This window comes from Anomaloglossus baeobatrachus, chromosome 5 (assembly GCF_048569485.1).
Source record: "Anomaloglossus baeobatrachus isolate aAnoBae1 chromosome 5, aAnoBae1.hap1, whole genome shotgun sequence".
Taxonomy (NCBI): Eukaryota; Metazoa; Chordata; class Amphibia; order Anura; family Aromobatidae; genus Anomaloglossus; species Anomaloglossus baeobatrachus.
In genome coordinates, this window is record NC_134357.1 from 55,605,125 (window position 1) to 55,623,676 (window position 18,552).

At 51.5% G+C, this 18,552-nt stretch overlaps 1 protein-coding gene across 1 annotated transcript in view; it reads right to left on the reverse strand.

Annotated features, from left to right (window-relative positions):
* LOC142312619 (alpha-2-macroglobulin-like) overlaps nucleotides 1–18,552 on the reverse strand; it is a 179,396-nt gene that overhangs the window by 70,031 nt on the left and 90,813 nt on the right. The window contains exons 19-20 of the mRNA XM_075351614.1: nucleotides 16,154–16,379; nucleotides 11,909–12,035 (exon numbers count right to left, since the gene is read on the reverse strand). Coding sequence (XP_075207729.1) covers nucleotides 11,909–12,035; nucleotides 16,154–16,379 — 353 coding nt within the window. The remainder of the gene's footprint in view (nucleotides 1–11,908; nucleotides 12,036–16,153; nucleotides 16,380–18,552) is intronic.

Genomic DNA, 18,552 nt, shown 5'->3' on the forward strand with positions numbered 1-18,552 from the left:
CGGCTGGGGGTGAGCTTTACATGGTCCAGGGCAACCAGCTCCAGGTCCGGGTGTAGGGGCGCCTTCTGGCTGGCCTCATCCTTCCTTCTCAGCGTGCAAGGGCCACACTCTCGGCACCAGGCCTCTACAGATTCCCGCATTCCACTCCAATAGAACCGCTCTCTCAACAGCATCTCTAGTTTCTTCCATCCGAAGTGTCCAGCACCATCATGGTATGCTTGCAGGACGGTGGGCACGTTAGCTTGGGGAATCACCAACTGGCGGATCTTCTCATGAGTCTTCGGGTTAATCAGCTCAAGGTACAACTTCCCCTGGTGTAGATACAGCCGGGTCCGTTCTCGCCACAGGCGTTGGGCTTCGGCTGGGGCGGCAGGGTCTATCCCAGCAGCGCCTTGTTCCACCAAGATCTTGACTAGGCGGATAGCGGGTGCCTGGTCCTGGGCTTCTTGCCACTCCTGACCGGGCAGCGGGTCCAGGTTTACCCGTTGTTGATGGACATGCACCTTCTCAGTCGGTGGCTGATGAAATGCGGGCAACTCAATCTCTTCGAGGTCGTCATCCTCGGGCCCTTCTTCCAACAGGTGGGGCATCCGAGAGAGTGCATCGGCATTAACGTTGACACGGCCAGCCCTGTACTTGATGTTGAAATCGTAGTTGGCTAGCCTAGCCACCCACCGCTGTTCCAACGCGCCCAGCTTGGCTGTGTCCAGGTGGGTCAGTGGGTTATTATCCGTGAAAGCGGTAAACTTAGCCGCTGCCAGGTAATGGCGGAACCGCTCGGTGATAGCCCACACCAGTGCCAGGAGTTCAAGCTTGAAAAAGCTGTAGTTCTCAGGGTTCCTCTCAGTCGGTCGAAGCCTTCGGCTAGCATAAGCAATCACTTTTTCTTTTCCGTCTTGGACCTGGGATAGGACTGCCCCCAAGCCTACATTACTGGCATCGGTATAGAGGATGAAGGGGTGGTTGTAATCAGGGTATGCTAGGATTTTTTCTCCGGTCAGGGCCGCTCTCAGCTGACGGAAGGATTCCTCATGCCTTTCTTCCCACACCAATGGGGCTCCTAGGGGTCTACCACCTTTGGTCTGTCCCACGAGGAGGTCTTGCATGGGGGCGGCCATCTTCGTGTACCCCTTAATGAAGCGACGGTAATACCCCACTAGGCCTAGGAACTGCCTCACCTCTCTCACCGTGGTCGGCCTCAGCCAGTCCTGGATGGCGGAGATTTTCTCAGGGTCAGGGGCGACACCCTCTGCACTGACCACATGCCCTAGGTACTGCACTCTGGGTTTCAGCAGATGACACTTTGAGGGCTTCAACTTCATCCCATATTTGGCAAGGGACGCGAACACCTCGGCTAGGTGCTCCAGGTGGGCTTCATATGTCTGGGAGTACACGATCACATCATCTAGGTACAGCAGAACGGTCTCAAAATTGAGATGCCCCAGACAGCATTCCATCAGCCGTTGGAAGGTTCCAGGGGCATTGCACAGCCCGAACGGCATGCTATTAAACTCGCAGAGTCCCATAGGGGTGGCACATGCAGTCTTCTCTCGGTCTTCTGGCGCCACAGCCACCTGCCAGTACCCACTGGTGAGGTCAAGGGTGGAAAAATAGTTAGCGGTTCTCAGCGCAGCCAGAGATTCCTCAATGCGGGGCAGAGGGTAAGCATCCTTATGCATTATCTGGTTAATTTTTCGGTAAACCACACACATCCGCATGGTGCCATCCTTCTTCTTAACCAGTACCAACGGGGCGGCCCAGGGACTACAGCTGTCCCTAATAACCCCTGCCTCCTTCATGTTCCTCAACATGTCCTTGGCACATTGGTAGTGTGCAGGGGGAATAGGCCTGTACCTCTCTTTGATAGGGGGGTGCTCACCGGTGGGGATATCGTGTTGGACCCCTTTAATCTGCCCAAAGTCTAGGGGATGTTTGCTAAAAACTCGCTCATACTCCCGAACCACCCAGTATACCCCTTCTTTGTGATGTGTAGGGGTATCGTCAGTGCCTACATGTAGCTGTCGGCACCACTCGTCTAACTCCCCTTGGGGTGGGTGAGTGCTGGCAGTAGGTGGTGAGGTTGGGGGAACGGCCTTGCGGATGGTGTGGGGATCCAGAGTGAACAACTTGGCAAGGGTAGTGTACCGGGGAAGCCTGACTTCTTCCTCCCCGCAGTTCAGCACCCTTACGGGCACTCTCCCCTTCTTTACATCTACCACCCCTCGGGCGGCCATTACTGTGGGCCAGTGTTCAGAAGGCATGGGCTCTATCATGGCGGTGTAGTCACGCCCCTGGGGCCCTACCGCTGCCCTACACCAAATCATCATCTCGCTCCTGGGAGGTACAATCAAAGGGGCAACATCCATCACTCTCACCCCACCAATCTCTCCTCCTGTCGAGTTCACATGTTGGCGGTACATCAGGGCTCAGATCTCACGCTGCACAGCTCTCTGTCGGCTCCCCGCCGCCGTGGCGGCCAGCTGCTGCAGTAGGGTGAGCACATCACTCATACAGTGCTCCATTACGTTAGTCCCTAGCACTACCTTCGGGTTAATTCATTATCACAATCATACCCTGGTCTTGCAGTTCAGCTCATCCCACAGTCATGGCCACTTGCTTGTACCCCACTTGGGTCAATGGGAGTCCATCAGCAGCAATCAGTGTCATACTGGCATCTGGGGGAGCCAGTTCGTCTTTTCCCCAATACCGTTGATACAGTGTGTATGGTATGGTGGTTACCTGTGATCCAGTGTCCAGGAGACCCATCACCGGTATGCCGTCCACAGCCACGGGGATGATGGGCCGGGCCCCGATGTACCGGTCCTGCCAGTCTGGGGGGCCATGGGGTTCTACTCCTGAGGATTGGCCCGTGGCCCCAGGGTGTCAGGTTTCCGGGTTTTCCAGTCCTCTTTTGAAAGAGCTTGCCCTCGGTTAACATGGAGTTTTATGTTCTGTTGCCCTACTTCCTGTCCAGCTGCTTAAAAGGCCGCCTCTAAGCCTAGTCCAGTGCCTGAGTATACTGCTTGCTGTGTGCTCCTGCTTTGCTGCTGCTGCTACTTGATTACCTTTGGATCCTCCTGAAAATCTACCGACCGACTCTGGACCATACCCGGTTTCTTCAAACTGTGCCCGGACTCCGTCTGCCGTCTTTGGTCAGCACGTCTGCCCGGTTTCTTCCGGTTCATAACCATTCTGGACTTTCATCCCGTACGGACACTTCTGGACTTTACCGCTTGCCCCTTGTGTCCCGGCTGCGGCGCATTTAGGCCTTCCGGGGTTGATTGCCGGACAGTCCCTGTATAGGGGTTCGCTCTGGTGGTCTCCCTGGGGGAGTCCGGTGCGTGGCCCCGGGAATCCCCTTCGCTCCGTTTCGGAAAGGTATTTTCATGTGTTTGTTATACTGTGTATTTCCGTTGTGTATCTACCGTGGTTACATATCATAAACATCTTGTACCACAAACTCGTCTCTGGCTGTCATTGCCCTAACGCTATCGAAATCCTCAAAACATACAATAGTATTACATTATACTCAGGCCACTAAGAGGATTTCGCTGGGGCAATGACTGAGACACGAGTAGATCAGCTCTTTTCTATGATTAACTCCTTGCAGCAGGAGATGGAGGTGGTGCAGACTAAACTTAGAGATGTGGAGACACAGCTGGGCCATGATCACCAGGTACTGGGTCCGGCTATACAGGATTTGCAAGTCAGAGTGGAGGCTCAGGAAGCCGGCCCCACTACGTCCGTATCAGCTGCCGGTATGCCTAGGTTACCCCCATTCCGTTTCAATGGTGACCGTAGTCAGTTTCGTGGATTTGTGAACCAATGTATACTGTTTTTTGATGTACATGCTGATTATTACCGTTCTGACCGGTCCAAGGTGTTATGTATAATTATGTTATTAACCTCACGAGCACTGGCTTGGGCTAATCCTATGATAGAGAACCGGGACATCCGTTTAAATCACCTGGAGGACTTTCTGACCGCAATGGCACAGATGTTTGATGATCCGAATCGCCGTGCTACCGCTGAATCGGCTCTCCTTTCCTTACGTCAGGGAAAGCGTTCTGTCGTTGAATACGCCACTGAATTTAAGAGGTTAGTGGTAGACACCGACTGGGGAAACAATGCATTATTGTCTGTTTTCAGAAAGGGTTTGTCCGGTACCATCAAAGACGAGTTAGCCCGTTCCGAATCTCCAGGGGATTTTGAACTGTTTCTCCAGCACTGTGTGCGTATTGATACCCGCTTGACGGAACGTAGACAGGAAAAATGGGCAGCTGTAAAAAGTGTGAACAACTTTGCATTTCCTTCCAGAGAACCCGCTCTCAGGACGCCACGGGAGGCCGAGGACGTTCCTATGCAAGTGGACTCTCTGCAAAAGCGAGAGACCAATGAACGTCGCGAACACCGGCTCCGTGAGCGTTTGTGTTTCTATTGCGGTCAATCGGACCATTTCTTGATCGACTGCCCGAAACGTCCGAATCGCCCAAATAAGGTATTGGCAGCCATGGCAGAGTGTGACAACACGGACGCAGAGTCCGATATCTCTGAGGCAAGCGGACACTTGGATGCGGTATTTCCCTTGACTGTAATGTCAACCTCACCGAAGGACTCGGAAGGGAAATATACCCATTGCTCGCTCCCCATTCAGATCCGGTGGGAAGGACAGCTAATACCTACCTCTGCAATGATCGATTCTGGGGCAGGGGGAAATTTCATGGACTCCTCTTTTGCCAGGAAACACGGTATCCGGACTCAGCAAAGATCCTCACCGGTTACCATGGAGACGGTTGACGGATCTCCGTTAATCTCTGGACCAGTTGATCGGGAAACCGTACCGCTAGAATGCGTCATGAAGCCAGGTCAGCAGGAGACCCTTGTTTTCATGTTAATTTCTTCTCCTCATTTTCCGATTATTCTAGGTATTCCGTGGCTACGGTCTACAAATCCGGTCATCGATTGGGAAACTAAGGAAATATCCTTCCCACCGCAGAGTATTCCGACCATTAGTCCAACTGTTCCGGTTCCAGTAACACCGAATGCGGAAGGCACTGTACAGGTACCTGTTCTACCCCCGGTGTATAATGACTTTGCGGATATATGCGACAAAAGAAAAGCCGATCGGCTTCCCCCGCATAGACCGTATGATTGCCCCATAGACTTACTCCCAGGGGCGGAGATCCCGTTTGGTCATGTCTACCCGTTGGCGGCACCTGAGCTAGAAGCACTAAAGGAATACATTGATGAAAGTCTAGCTAAGGGATTTATTCGTCCGTCTACCTCACCAGCAGGGGCACCCATCTTTTTCGTGAAAAAGAAAGAGGGGACTCTGAGACCCTGTATTGACTACCGGGAACTGAATAAAATAACTATCCGGAACCGGTATCCGTTACCGTTGATTCCTGAGCTATTGGAGAGGGTCCAACAGGCAAAAATATTCACCAAATTGGATCTCCGTGGGGCATACAATCTACTCCGTATACGTCCCGGAGACGAGTGGAAGACCGCGTTCCGATGTCGGTATGGACATTTTGAGTACCTAGTGATGCCTTTTGGACTTTGTAACGCTCCCGCGACTTTCCAACATCTAGTTAATGATATTTTTAGGGATATCATGGACCAATTCATGGTGATTTATCTGGACGATATCCTAATCTTTTCTGATTCCCTACAGGAACACCAGGAACACGTCAAGACCGTACTTACCCGGCTGAGGGAAAACCACCTGTACATCAAACTGGAGAAATGCGAATTCCATTGCTCACAAATACAATTCTTAGGTTATGTCATCTCTCCTCAGGGACTGAACATGGAGTCTGGCAAGATACAAGCAATTCTAGACTGGCCGGAACCGGGGAACATCAAAGAGGTACAACGCTTTGTCGGTTTTGCCAACTTTTACCGACGTTTTATCCGTAATTTTTCAGAGATCGTTCGTCCCATCACTCTGTTAACCAAGAAAGGACAGAAGTTTGTGTGGTCCGCCCAGGCCCAGGAAGCTTTCCATCGTCTCAAGGTTTGTTTTACCTCAGCGCCTATATTGGTACATCCGAATCCCGCACTTCCCTTTATCGTGGAAGTCGACGCTTCCGACTACGCATTAGGGGCCATCCTTTCTCAAAGGACTGGGGACAAGAGTCTCTTACATCCGTGTGCTTTCTTTTCCCGCCGGTTGTCCCCTGCAGAAAGGAACTATGACATTGCGGACAAGGAATTGTTAGCGATTATTTCCGCTTTCAAGGAATGGAGACACCATTTACAGGGAGCCGCGCAGCAAGTGATAGTACTCACAGATCATCGTAATCTGGAATTTCTTAAGTCTGCCAGGTGCCTGTCTCCACGGCAAGCCCGTTGGAGCCTATTCCTTAACCAGTTCAATTTTGTCGTTACATACCGTCCAGGTTCACGTAATGGGAAAGCCGATGCCTTGTCCCGAATCCACGCCGTGGACTCCGTACCTGGAACCCCGTCTCAGACCGTGTTATCGGATGCCAATTTCGTTGGAGTAATCCAGGACCAGGACTTGTGGAAGGACATCAAGCTGGCCTATGATGGTGACGTATTTCTTGCTGCCCCCCCGAATGATGTAACTCTTGTTCTTCGGAATGGTGTGTGGTTGAGAGAGCGACGCATTTATGTCCCGGAGGCCGTAAGACTTCGGGTTCTCAAGTTGGTCCATGACTCCGTGTTGGCTGGTCATAGGGGGGTACAGAAGACGCAGGAATTTCTGAACCGTTTTTTCTGGTGGCCTACCTGTTTAAAGGATGTAAAGGACTATGTCCACTCATGTGTGGTTTGTGCCCGGTGCAAGGTCCCTCGTGTGGCTCCTACAGGACTCCTCCAACCGTTACCCGTGCCATCTCGCCCTTGGGGGTCTATCTCAATGGATTTTATTGTGGAGTTGCCCGTCTCAGACGGTCACAATACCATTTTAGTGGTGGTGGATCGGTTGACTAAAGCTGCTCACTTTATTCCGTGTGCCGGTCTTCCCTCAGCCGCAGAGACAGTGGATCTGGTTATCCAGAACGTATTCCGATTGCATGGGGTACCAGATGAGATCATCTCTGACCGGGGCGTGCAGTTCACGTCTAGGTTCTGGAAGGGGTTTTGTACGGCACTCCAGATTGATGTCTGTTTGTCTTCTGCATACCATCCTCAGACAAATGGGCAAACCGAACGGACCAATCAAACCCTGGAACAATACCTTCGCTGTTATGTCAGCCATCTGCAGGACGATTGGTTGAAGATGCTTCCGTTGGCGGAGTTCTCGTATAACAACACTCAAAGCAGCTCCACTAAGGTAACGCCCTTCTTTGCTAACTTGGGTTACCATCCGACTATTTTGCCTAGGTCACCGGTTGCGGTCTCAGTGCCTGCGGTGGAGGACAGATTGACAGAGCTACGACAAAATCTGGAGGTTCTGAAGGACACTGTGGCTACAGCTCAGGAGCGTTACAAGAGGTCGGCAGACGCTCACCGGAAACCGGCACCCATGTATAAGGTAGGGGACTCTGTATGGTTGTCCACCAAGAACCTGAGATTGGGTGTCCCTTCGCAGAAGCTGGGACAAAAATTCATCGGTCCGTTCAAGATCACCGGGATCGTGAGCCCTGTGGCCTGTCGGCTGCGGTTACCGCACCATCTAAAGGTACACCCGGTCTTTCATGTTTCTCTCCTCAAATCCGTCTCTCCCAATACGTTTCATGGTCGTGTCATGCCTCCTCCTCCGCCTGTGATGGTCGACGGCGAGGAACAGTTCGTGGTTGAGGACATTATTGACTCCCGGCTCCATCGTCGTCGGCTTCAATATCTGGTACGTTGGCAGGGGTACGCCCCCGAGGACGATTCCTGGGAACCGGTGGGTAACATTCGAGCACCCCGGAAGATCGCTCAGTTTCATCGACGGTACCCGGACAAGCCGGGCCCTGACCCGGTTAACATGGAGTTTTATGTTCTGTTGCCCTACTTCCTGTCCAGCTGCTTAAAAGGCCGCCTCTAAGCCTAGTCCAGTGCCTGAGTATACTGCTTGCTGTGTGCTCCTGCTTTGCTGCTGCTGCTACTTGATTACCTTTGGATCCTCCTGAAAATCTACCGACCGACTCTGGACCATACCCGGTTTCTTCAAACTGTGCCCGGACTCCGTCTGCCGTCTTTGGTCAGCACGTCTGCCCGGTTTCTTCCGGTTCATAACCATTCTGGACTTTCATCCTGTACGGACACTTCTGGACTTTACCGCTTGCCCCTTGTGTCCCGGCTGCGGCGCATTTAGGCCTTCCGGGGTTGATTGCCGGACAGTCCCTGTATAGGGGTTCACTCTGGTGGTCTCCCTGGGGGATTCCGGTGCGTGGCCCCGGGAATCCCCTTCGCTCCGTTTCGGAAAGGTATTTTCATGTGTTTGTTATACTGTGTATTTCCGTTGTGTATCTACCGTGGTTACATATCATAAACATCTTGTACCACAAACTCGTCTCTGGCTGTCATTGCCCTAACGCTATCGAAATCCTCAAAACATACAATAGTATTACACAGGGGTTGCTCGTTTAACGGACACCGTCGGGAGTAGTGGCCGGGTTTGCTGCACCTGTAACAGATTGGGGATCCATACCGTGAGTCATTGGCCCTTCGCCGCTGCGTCCAGGGGACGTCCTCAGGGCTGTCGGCGAGCTGCATCTTCACCGGAGCCTGGGATCTGGTCGGAGGCTGGAGTGCGGCGAGGATCTTAGTGAGGTCCCCATCCATGCGGCGAACCTGAGCAGCGAGTTCTTCCATCGTTCCGCTTGGGGCTGCAGGCACTGGAGGTGCTGGTGGGGTAGGGGCCACCACAACGGGAGCAGTCTCAACCAGCCACGGGGCTGGCTCAGGGGCTACAGATGCAGGGGGTTGCAGAGCTTTGATGGCCCGTTCCTTTAATACGGAAAAGTTCACATCAGGGTGTTCTAGGGCCCACAGCCGAAGGTCCTCTGAGGACCTCATCCCCTGCACAAACTGCTCACTTAACATTTTGTTACTGTCCGCACTGTTGATGGTGTCCACCCGCTTCAGTGTGCGGAGTGCGGTTTGCAGGCGCAAGGCATAGTCCCGAATGCTATCTGCGGGCCGTTGCCGGCATTGATAGAACTCCATCCGCAACTCTGCCTCAGTACGGGTCTCAAAGGCGGTCTGCAACTTCTCAAAGATGGTGGCTACAGAGGACCGGTCCCCCTCGGCCCAGGTCTCCGCCTCTTGCTCAGCCGCGCCGGTTAGCTGCCCCATCACTAGCGCTGCATGTTGCTTATCAGTCAGGGGGTACAGCTCTAGTAGCGGACTAAGCTTTTTCCGGAAAACCTGCAAGGCATCAGGTTTCCCATCGTACTGCGGTAGCTAGGCAGTTCCGGGCACATAGGGCAGAGAGAACGGCATCACCTGAGCGAGAGCTGGGGCCGCGGCGCCCCCCGCCAGCGCGGCCGGGACCTGTGCAGGCCCATTCCCATCTACGGGTGCCCCCACGACTGCGTCCGCCGCTCCTCCAGCGGCTTCGTCGGGCGCAGACATCTTGTTTCCGGCTCCTCCTCTACTGGGGCGGGGCTTCGGCCTTCGCGCCTCCACTACTCGAGGAGACGCTCGAGCGGGAATTTTTCGCGCCCAAGATGGCGGCTTCTCCAATTTTTCGGCCGGACACCTCCGGCGGTAACAAGGCGCACCTCTACCAGACGGCAGAGCGGTAAGATCCTGTTCGTGACGCCAAGATGTCGCGGGCGGAGGAGGGGACGCTGCGCTCTCCCACTGCTCGGGTCCGGCTGCTGCTGCTGCTCGGTGGTGGCTCGAGCGGTGGGCCGGATCCCGGGGACTCGAGCGGCGTTCCTCGCCCGTGAGTGAAAAGGGTGGGGATTGATTGTGGGGATTGGATATTGTCCGTGACGCCACCCACGGTTGTGGTGATATTGGTGACACCACCGCTGCTCTGGACGGGGATCCCGGGAGCGATGACAGGGAGCAGCCTGGATGTTAGTTCTCCCCTCCGTGGGTAGGGGGGTTGGTTGTCCCGGGGCCCGGTGAGGGGGTAGGGATGGATGGCAAGCGGGTTACGGGGCCTGGCGAGGTGCAGGGTCGCGGGGGCAGCGCTGTGCCACACGGCACGGTGGTACTCATTCAGCCAATGATGAGGACACAGTTCTCGGTAAAACACACGGCTGGATGGACGGGTCCCACAGACGGCTGCGGTGTTTCTCCTCTCGGCAGGTTGATGGTGACTGCCTTTCCCTGCACCTGTGTAACGTGTACGGTTCCAATGGGTTCCCACCGGTAACCCGCTCCCCCAGCTTGGATGGGTGCTGAAGGAGCCCCTTTTGCCCACAGGCTCTGGCCCTGGGAACTTTAGCCTTGGCAGTGACTGTGTTTCCCTCTCTCGGTTGGACGGTTGCCTTCTGACGGGACTTGGCTCCTGGGAAACCCAGGAGGTTCCCTTCGCCAATGAATTTGGCAAATTCACAGCGACTCCTAGCCTTGCCGGGGTCCGTAAGCCCCTGCCGGATTGTGCTGGCTTCTCTTTGCGTACCGGTCCGGTACCGCCGGGCCACCACCCGTCCACGATCCTTACGGCAAGCTCCAATAGGCCACTCCTGCAGACGCTCACCACCGTCTGCCAACCTTGCTGATCCGTCCAGGCCACACACCCGGACCAACTTCAGGCTGCTTAACTGCCACTTTTCTCCTTCCACTTCACTTCCAAACTAATCTCTCTGCCTTACTTTTCCCGCCTCCAGGACTGTGTACTCCTCGGTGGGCGAGGCCAACCGCTTGGCCCACCCCCTGGTGTGAACATCAGCCCCTGGAGGAAGGCAACAAGGGTTTGTGTCTGACTTCGGTGTGCCTGACCGGGAGTGTGGGGTGTGTTGGTGTTGTTCTGTGACGACCTGGCTTGTCCAGGGCGCCACATTTGCTTGATTTTTCATTTCATAATGTGGCAAGTGTTTTCTATTGGTAAAAAGGTTCGGACTGCAGGCACCCATTCATCACAGAAATTCTTCTTCTGCAAATGCTATTGTGATTAATGCAGTATGTGGCTTTGCATTGTCTTGCTGAAACATGCAGGGTCTTTCCTGCAATAGATATTGTCTGTATAGGAGCATATGTTGTTCTATGAAATGCTTAGCACTGATAGCGCCTTTCAAGGTGTACAAGCAACTCATGCAATTGGCACCCATGCACCGCCTCAGAATGCTGGGCTTAGGATTAGTGTGCATGATCATAAGTGTCTGCACATTCGGTCATGCGCTCTATGAAGCCAGATGTACGCGTCCCGGCTTTAGAGAGGTCTAGTGTGCCATAAGTACTGATCATGTGCACTGATGTCTGAGGTGGTGCAATGCATACAGGTACACGCGTCACCACTGGGCAATGGGCATTGAATAGCATGTTAGTACGCCCTTATGGAAATCCTAACATGCTAAGAGGGCGGAATGAGTGCAGGAACTAACGCCCTTGTGACTAGTCCCTGCGCTCAATAGCGTATCATTATAAAGGATCTTTAAAAATATTTTTTCTAAAGATCTCTTTATCTATGCTACTAGATACAGAGACACTTAGGCAGGGATTAGCAATATACACCCAGAACTGCTCGTGGTTCTGGGTGCATATTGCACCTGACAAGTTCCCTTTAAAAGGTAAAGTTATCAATTTATGCATGACTGATGGGAAGTTATCAGAGTGGATGCTACTCTATTTTCCTCCTCTATGATGGCCATTGTTCATATGCAATACAAAGACATGAGATTGCCTTGCTGAGGCCATGTAGCTTGATCAATCCCAAGTACTCAATGACAGAATAAATTCCAACCTTGACATCTAATGCAATTGGCCTGATTGTAACCCTATGGTGATCTACGTGTTGTGACTATAAAGCATAGATTACCAGCTCCCATCATACCCAGTTTGGAGGCTTTCAGGTTCCAGTAGAAGGTTTTGCTCTCATCTGCACAGATACAACTGCTATGTTCACAGTCAGCACAAGGCGTCTCTTCTAACTCTTCGGTGGTCTGCAGGGTGGTGCGCACCTGGAAAATAAAGGTTTAACAACGGTAAAAATCAGAAATAATTAATCTTGAGTTTCTAGCCTTGAACAATTTTTATCTAAGGCAGGGATAAACTGGCCAAGGAGAAGACCCTGCAATGAGCCAGAATTAGGTACGTTTAGCAATTGTTGAGGTATAGAATTTGATAATTTGGTGACCTTTGACAATTACATGGTGTCAATATCTCATCTTTCTAAAAAAAAGTTTACAGTTTGTGTTGTCACATGCAACCTGTCAGTTTAATTTATGCCAGAAAATTGGCGCATTTTATAACCAAAATATATTCCCACTCATAGCAGGAGTATATATCAGATGTGCCATGTGAACAGCCTAAACAAGTGCCAAATTCATTAACAAGTTTGCTTTTCTTAAAGGGAATATTCAGAACTAGTTTATTTTTTTTTACCATTGGCCTAAAAACTAACCAGCAGGTAGTTGATAACTATCTGCCTTTTCTACCCGCCTCCGTGTCAGAGCAGTCACAGACCACTTCTATTTGCAATTTAGCTGCTCCAAGTCAACAAAGCAGCTTTTCCTTTCCAGGCAGCTCTGTCATTCGAGTCTGACTGTTTAGGTCACGTTGACTGACAGCCGACTCTCTGTAGTTTGGCAGCAGGGAGCCACTATCAATCAGCATGACATCGGCAGTAACACTCCATCAACAAAGCAGAGTGAAAGAGAAGCTGCTGCTCTGTCGATGTGATGTCAGCGGAAGCAGCAAAATCACTGGCGGGGCGGTCTATGACCTCTTTGTGCCGACAGAGATCAATGCCAGGCAGAAAGGGAACGTAGTTATCAACTACCTTCCTCTTAGTTCTTAGGCTATGTGCGCACAGTGCGTTTTTCGAGGCGTTTTTGCGCGTTTTTCGGGTGCGTTTTTGGCCTCAAAACTGCAGGACTTTGCTTCCCCAGCAAAGTCTATGAGATTTCATTTTTGCTGTCTGCACACATCTGGTTTTTTTACCTGCGTTTTTGAGTTAAAAAAAAAAAATGGACATGTCAGTTCTTTCCTGCATTTTTCTGCGTTTTCCCCCCATGCAATGCATTGGAAAAACGCAGAAAAACGCAGAGATCAAAAATGCAGCAAAACGCAGCCAAAAACGCACCAAATCGCGGCAAAAACGCATGCGTTTTTATGCGTTTATTCGACACAGGTGCGTTTTTGTGCGTTTTTAGCGACCAAAACCGCACAAAAACGCAGCGTCAAAAAGACGCAGTGTGCGAACCTAGCCTTAGGCCCTTTTATGCATATGAGATTCTCAACACAGGTTTATAGAACCTATATCTATTCTACTGCACCTGGCCCAACTGGTTCCTGTACAGACTTAGGCTATGTGCGCACGTTGCGTACAGTCACTGCAGAAATTTCTGCAGCGATCTGAAGAGCACATGTGCGCTTTAAATCACTGCAGAAATGTCCGTAGGGAAAAAAAAAAAAGCCGATTCCATGCGCTCTGCCTGCAGCTCCTGCCATAGACAGAGCCGGCAAAGCGCACGGAAGAAGTGACATGTCACTTCTTAGAACGCAGCGCTTTGGCAGTAGCCGAAGCACTGCGCTCTAAAACGCCACGTGCGCACGGCCCCTGCACAATCTCCATAGATTATGCAGGGGACGCAGGACACATGCAGTTACGCTGTGCTACAAAGCGCAGCGTAACTGCATGAATTACGCACACGTGCGCACATAGCCTAATATTCCTAGCTGCAATGTCTCTAGTGGCTCCTCCACAGGCTGGAATATCCCTAATCACAACAGTAGCAAACCTCACTTTGGACCTGGCTGCATAAAAGTTTGTCAAATTGTTCCTCCTACATGTTTAGCGAACAGAGAGAGATAGCAGAGCACTATAACCTTGGCTAGTAATAGCATGCAGAAATAGGCAAGGACCCAAGGTGTGGAAACATAAGCACATGCACTAGTGAAACAAGGTAAAGTAGTAACTACCAGAAGAATAGCCTCCTACAACCTCACTTTAACAGGAGAAAAGTGTAGGGTAGATCGGTGAGACAACAAGCAGATGATACCAAGATAGTCTCTCCTTGGCAGTGGTACTGGAACTATGAAGCAGGCTCCACAAAGGAATATAGCCAGCAGAGAAGACCAGCAATGTGATAGGACAGAATGAGCAAATGAAAACACCTGGTGACTGAAAAACCAACAGAATACAAAGTTAAAAGATAAGCAGCACTTGGACAGGGACTGAACATGCTGTGACTCAGTGGAGAAGGAAGCCTATCACACAGCACAAGTGGCGGGATCAAAACACTGTTGTACAGTGTTCAGCGTTTCACTTGTTGGGTATCATGGAGGCGTCGGACTCAGTTCACACTGCTGAGTCTGACAAACAGACTGGGATCACTTAGTTGCACAGCAAGTCATGGATGTTGGCTGGTTCTGGCTTCACTGCTCTCCAGTTCAGCAGGAGTTAATTCCTGCTGGTTAGTGATCATCTGCTGGGAGCTCAGGCTGCTGATCACCAGCTGCCTTCACCCTTTATAAGGCCCTGGATACTGGAGCTGAATGCTGGATATAGCTTTGCTCCTCGGTTCCTGTGGTTATCCTGTTGTATGGTGATCTACATGTTGCGGTTTTGCGTCGTATGCGAGTCATCCAGCTGTGCATTAATTCCCTACCCCTTTTGCTTTGCTCCCCAGTTCACATACTGTCCCCCTTTTTGTTTAAGTGCAGTGTGTGCAAGTTTTCATTTACCCTTATCTGTGCCTACTTGTGGGGTTTTGGTTTTTGGGTTGCTGGCCCACTCCCAGGGTGGGGGAGAGTAGTATCAGGGCAGGGCTCGGACAGGAGACAGGGTCACACTGGGGGCTTTAACTTGGCTACCATCAAGCCTACCTTCAAAATAAAGGACAGCCCAAGGACCCGAACCTTAGGGTCAGCCTAGGAGCCTCTGTTCCATCCTTATATACCCCGTGACAATCCTGGGGCATGATAGGCCCATAGTAAAAAAAAAAAAAAATAGTCCATTGTAACCACTTTAATGTATTTGGTATATCTCACTCCAGGAGGTTTTGGACCAAATCTTAAGTAAGAAATGCTAGTCTTGATGTACGGCCACTTTATACATATTATGAACAATGGAAATAAATGGAAGTTGATACAATATAGTTAGTACATTTATTTATGTGGTGGGCCCCGGCTTTCTCATTCCACCTCCAGTTTCATGATCCTCTTCAGGCATTGGACTGACCCACCAAAGGACTAAGGGGTGCTTCACACATAGCGAGATCGCTACCGAAATCGCTCCTGCGGCACGGTTTTGGTGACGCAACAGTGACCTCATTAGCGATCTCGCTGTGTGTGACACTGAGCAGCGATCTGGCCCCTGCTGCGAGATCGCTGCTCGTTACACACAGCCCTGGTTCGTTTTCTTCAAAGGCGCTCTCCCGCTGTGACACACAGATCGCTGTGTGTGACAGCGAGAGAGCGACAAATGAAGCGAGCAGGGAGCAGGAGCCGGCATCTGGCAGCTGCGGTAAGCTGTAACCAGGGTAAACATCGGGTAACCAAGGTGGTTACCCGATATTTACCTTAGTTACCAGCCTCCGCAGCTCTCAAGCTGCCTGTGCTGCCGGCTCCGGCTCTCTGCACATGTAGCTGCTGTACACATCGGGTTAATTAACCCGATGTGTACTGTAGCTAGGAGAGCAAGGAGCCAGCGCTAAGCAGTGTGCGCGGCTCCCTGCTCTCGCGGTTATGATCGCTGCTTCGGCTGCTGTGTTTGACAGCTAAGCAGCGATCATAACAGCGACTTACAAGGTCGCTGTTACGTCACAGAAAATGGTGACGTAACAGCGACCTCGTTGTCGCTGTCGCTTAGTGTGAACCAGCCCTTAAACAAGGGTTTGCAATCATTGAGGTCTATCAACTTCTTGGGCTTGATTAAAACTAATAAAATCTTGAAAAAAAAAAAAAAAGAAATAAAAATGAATGGGATCTTGTTCTATCGAGAGGACTGACTGTATACTACATGAATATCATTCTGACACTATATGGAATATTATATCCACACGAGTCTTTGTCATGATTAACCCTTGCTTGCACTTAAAAAAAGTTATACTTTATGCATTGTCACTCTATTTACCTTTATACATTGTTTTAAGTAGTTAAAGACTGAAGCCTTGAGGGTAAATGACTCTCCTCTGATAACAGAATATGGAAGGGTAAGATCCACAAAGAATGGTTGGAAAACTCGTAGTGATGATGAAGGAGAAAGACCAAATCCATTGGGTCCCAAACAAATGGCTCCTGCGTTCCAGTCAGTGATGGTATCTGGAGCCTTTTGGTGGATTTCACTTCTGCCAGAATCTCTAGATTAAGCAAGAAAATTGTCTTATTTTCCAGTAATATTATTACAAGTGATTTAAGTTGGTTTCCCTACTGCAAGAAGTAAATTACTAAGCATGTCTTAAGTGGGCTTTACACGCTACGATATTTCTAGCGATTGCTAGCGATATCGTACGCAAAAGCATCCGCCCCCGTCGTGCATGTGACTCGCCCACCCCAGGGCTATGGGACACCCGGTGCCGGGCCGGACTAGTCCGGTGGTAGTCAGTGGTGGCTGGGCCCGGCTCCGTGGCCCTGGTGGGTGTCAGTTGAATGTGTGGCTTGGTTGTTAAAGGGTGTTCGTGACGCCACCTGTGGTATGCGGCTATTAAGCCGACGCTGCTGTGTGAGGCCTCCGGGATGATGTTATAGCAGCAATGGTAGTACTGCTCCCCACAGGTGGAGCAATGCCCGGGGCACAGTTGGTGCTTGTAAGTGTCTATGTAGGTGGAATAACAGAGACGAGTCCAAGGTGCAGTTCCAGTTCTTTTACTCACTGTTTCTGTCACACTTGCAAGGACCCTCAGACTGCTGGGACCACTGTCAGGGACCTCCGCCTTCTGGGTGATTCCGAGCGTGAAATCCGGTTCCCTCTCTTTAGTGTCCCTTTTTCTGCTGACTTCACTAGCCTTGCCTTAGGTAGATGGACTTGGCTTGGCCTCCATTACAGCCTCCAGGCTGGGGGGTCACCTGTCGGCTGATTTCCCCTTTTCTGAAGATCTGCTCTGGGTTCTGGCCCTGGGAGCTTGCAATTCCCTGGGCCTCGGTTTTTACTGTCTGGAGACTGTCTTTTCACTCCTTCAGTGTCTAGGGACCGTCCCCCTGTCGCAGCTAGTCGCTCCACCGATGTCACTGTGGAACGGGCCACCGCAGCCTGCAGCTACCCGTAGCGCCTCTGGGCCCTCGGCAGCGGTACCCAACAAGGACTGCTCGTGGCACCTTACAGGACTACCCGTGGCCCTGCGACTCCTTCTTCTCTTCTCGTCCTACATGCTCACTCCTCACTCTCCCACTCCCTGAGCGAACTGACTAAACTTCACCTTCCTGTCTCTGTCTGCTCTCTGGTGGCTCCTCCCACCTCCCCAGTTGCTAAGCTACCACCCTATGGGAGCAGGGATGGGTCTTACAGCCCCTCTCAGCATGCAGCATGGGAGGGTTGCCTGCCACTTTCCCTGGTCCTGTGTGTCCCTAGCAATGGGTGTAGTGTGAATTTACCAGGAAACCGGAGTTCACCCTCTTCCTCTCCCAGAATGGGGCATCACACCGCAGATGGGGTGCAATGACCTGTGGCGACGGAAGCCTCAGGGGCGCCACACTCCCCCACAGCAAATCCCAGCACGTCCTCGGGCTGAAAAACAACAAAAACAAATGGGAGACACTGCAAAAACATTTTTATATGCAATAACATAAACAGTAAAACATTTCTTCCCTTTATGGGAGGCACATATCATGAACGTTGCAAACTTCTTATAAAGAAAACTCTAAGTGTGCACTTCCAGTCCGTTGCACGGTTCAGGCAAATCCCCCATAATTCTGGTAGGGGGCACAACGGGTGCAACTAATTACATTCTTGGCTACTACAAGTCCAGTAGCCCGTCAGTTCGTTTCAAACAAACAAAGTAACATCTTCGACCAGCCATTAAGTCCAATGGCCTGGTTGCATCAGACATATCAACAACATACCAGCCATTAAGTCCAATGGTCTGGTAGGACAGAAAACACATACACCACACACCAGCCACTAAGTCCAGTGGCCTGGTACGACATGACACCTAAACATTCACCGGGGCCCACATTCCAGTTCAGTGGCCCGGTAGCACTTAACATGGGGGGGTGACGTCTTCGCAAAGAATCAGGGGCAGCACAGTAGGAAAGGGTGTCATCTTCGAAAAGAATAAGGGGCAAAACACAAGGGACTTCTTCAAAAAGAATTAGGGGCTATGTACAGTTCGGCAGCTCTTCATCTTCTTTGTTCTCTAGATGTCAGGATCCCACTCCGGCACGGCTCTTGGCAGCAGGTCCACTGACGAGATCATCGTCTGGGTCCCTTGGGCACTGGTCCCTGACCTTCTGCGCTGTCCCGCAGCCTGGGTTGGAGTGGGGCTGCCGGTAGGCGTTGCACGGCGCTGCTGCAGGGGGCTGCTTGTCTGCAGGGGG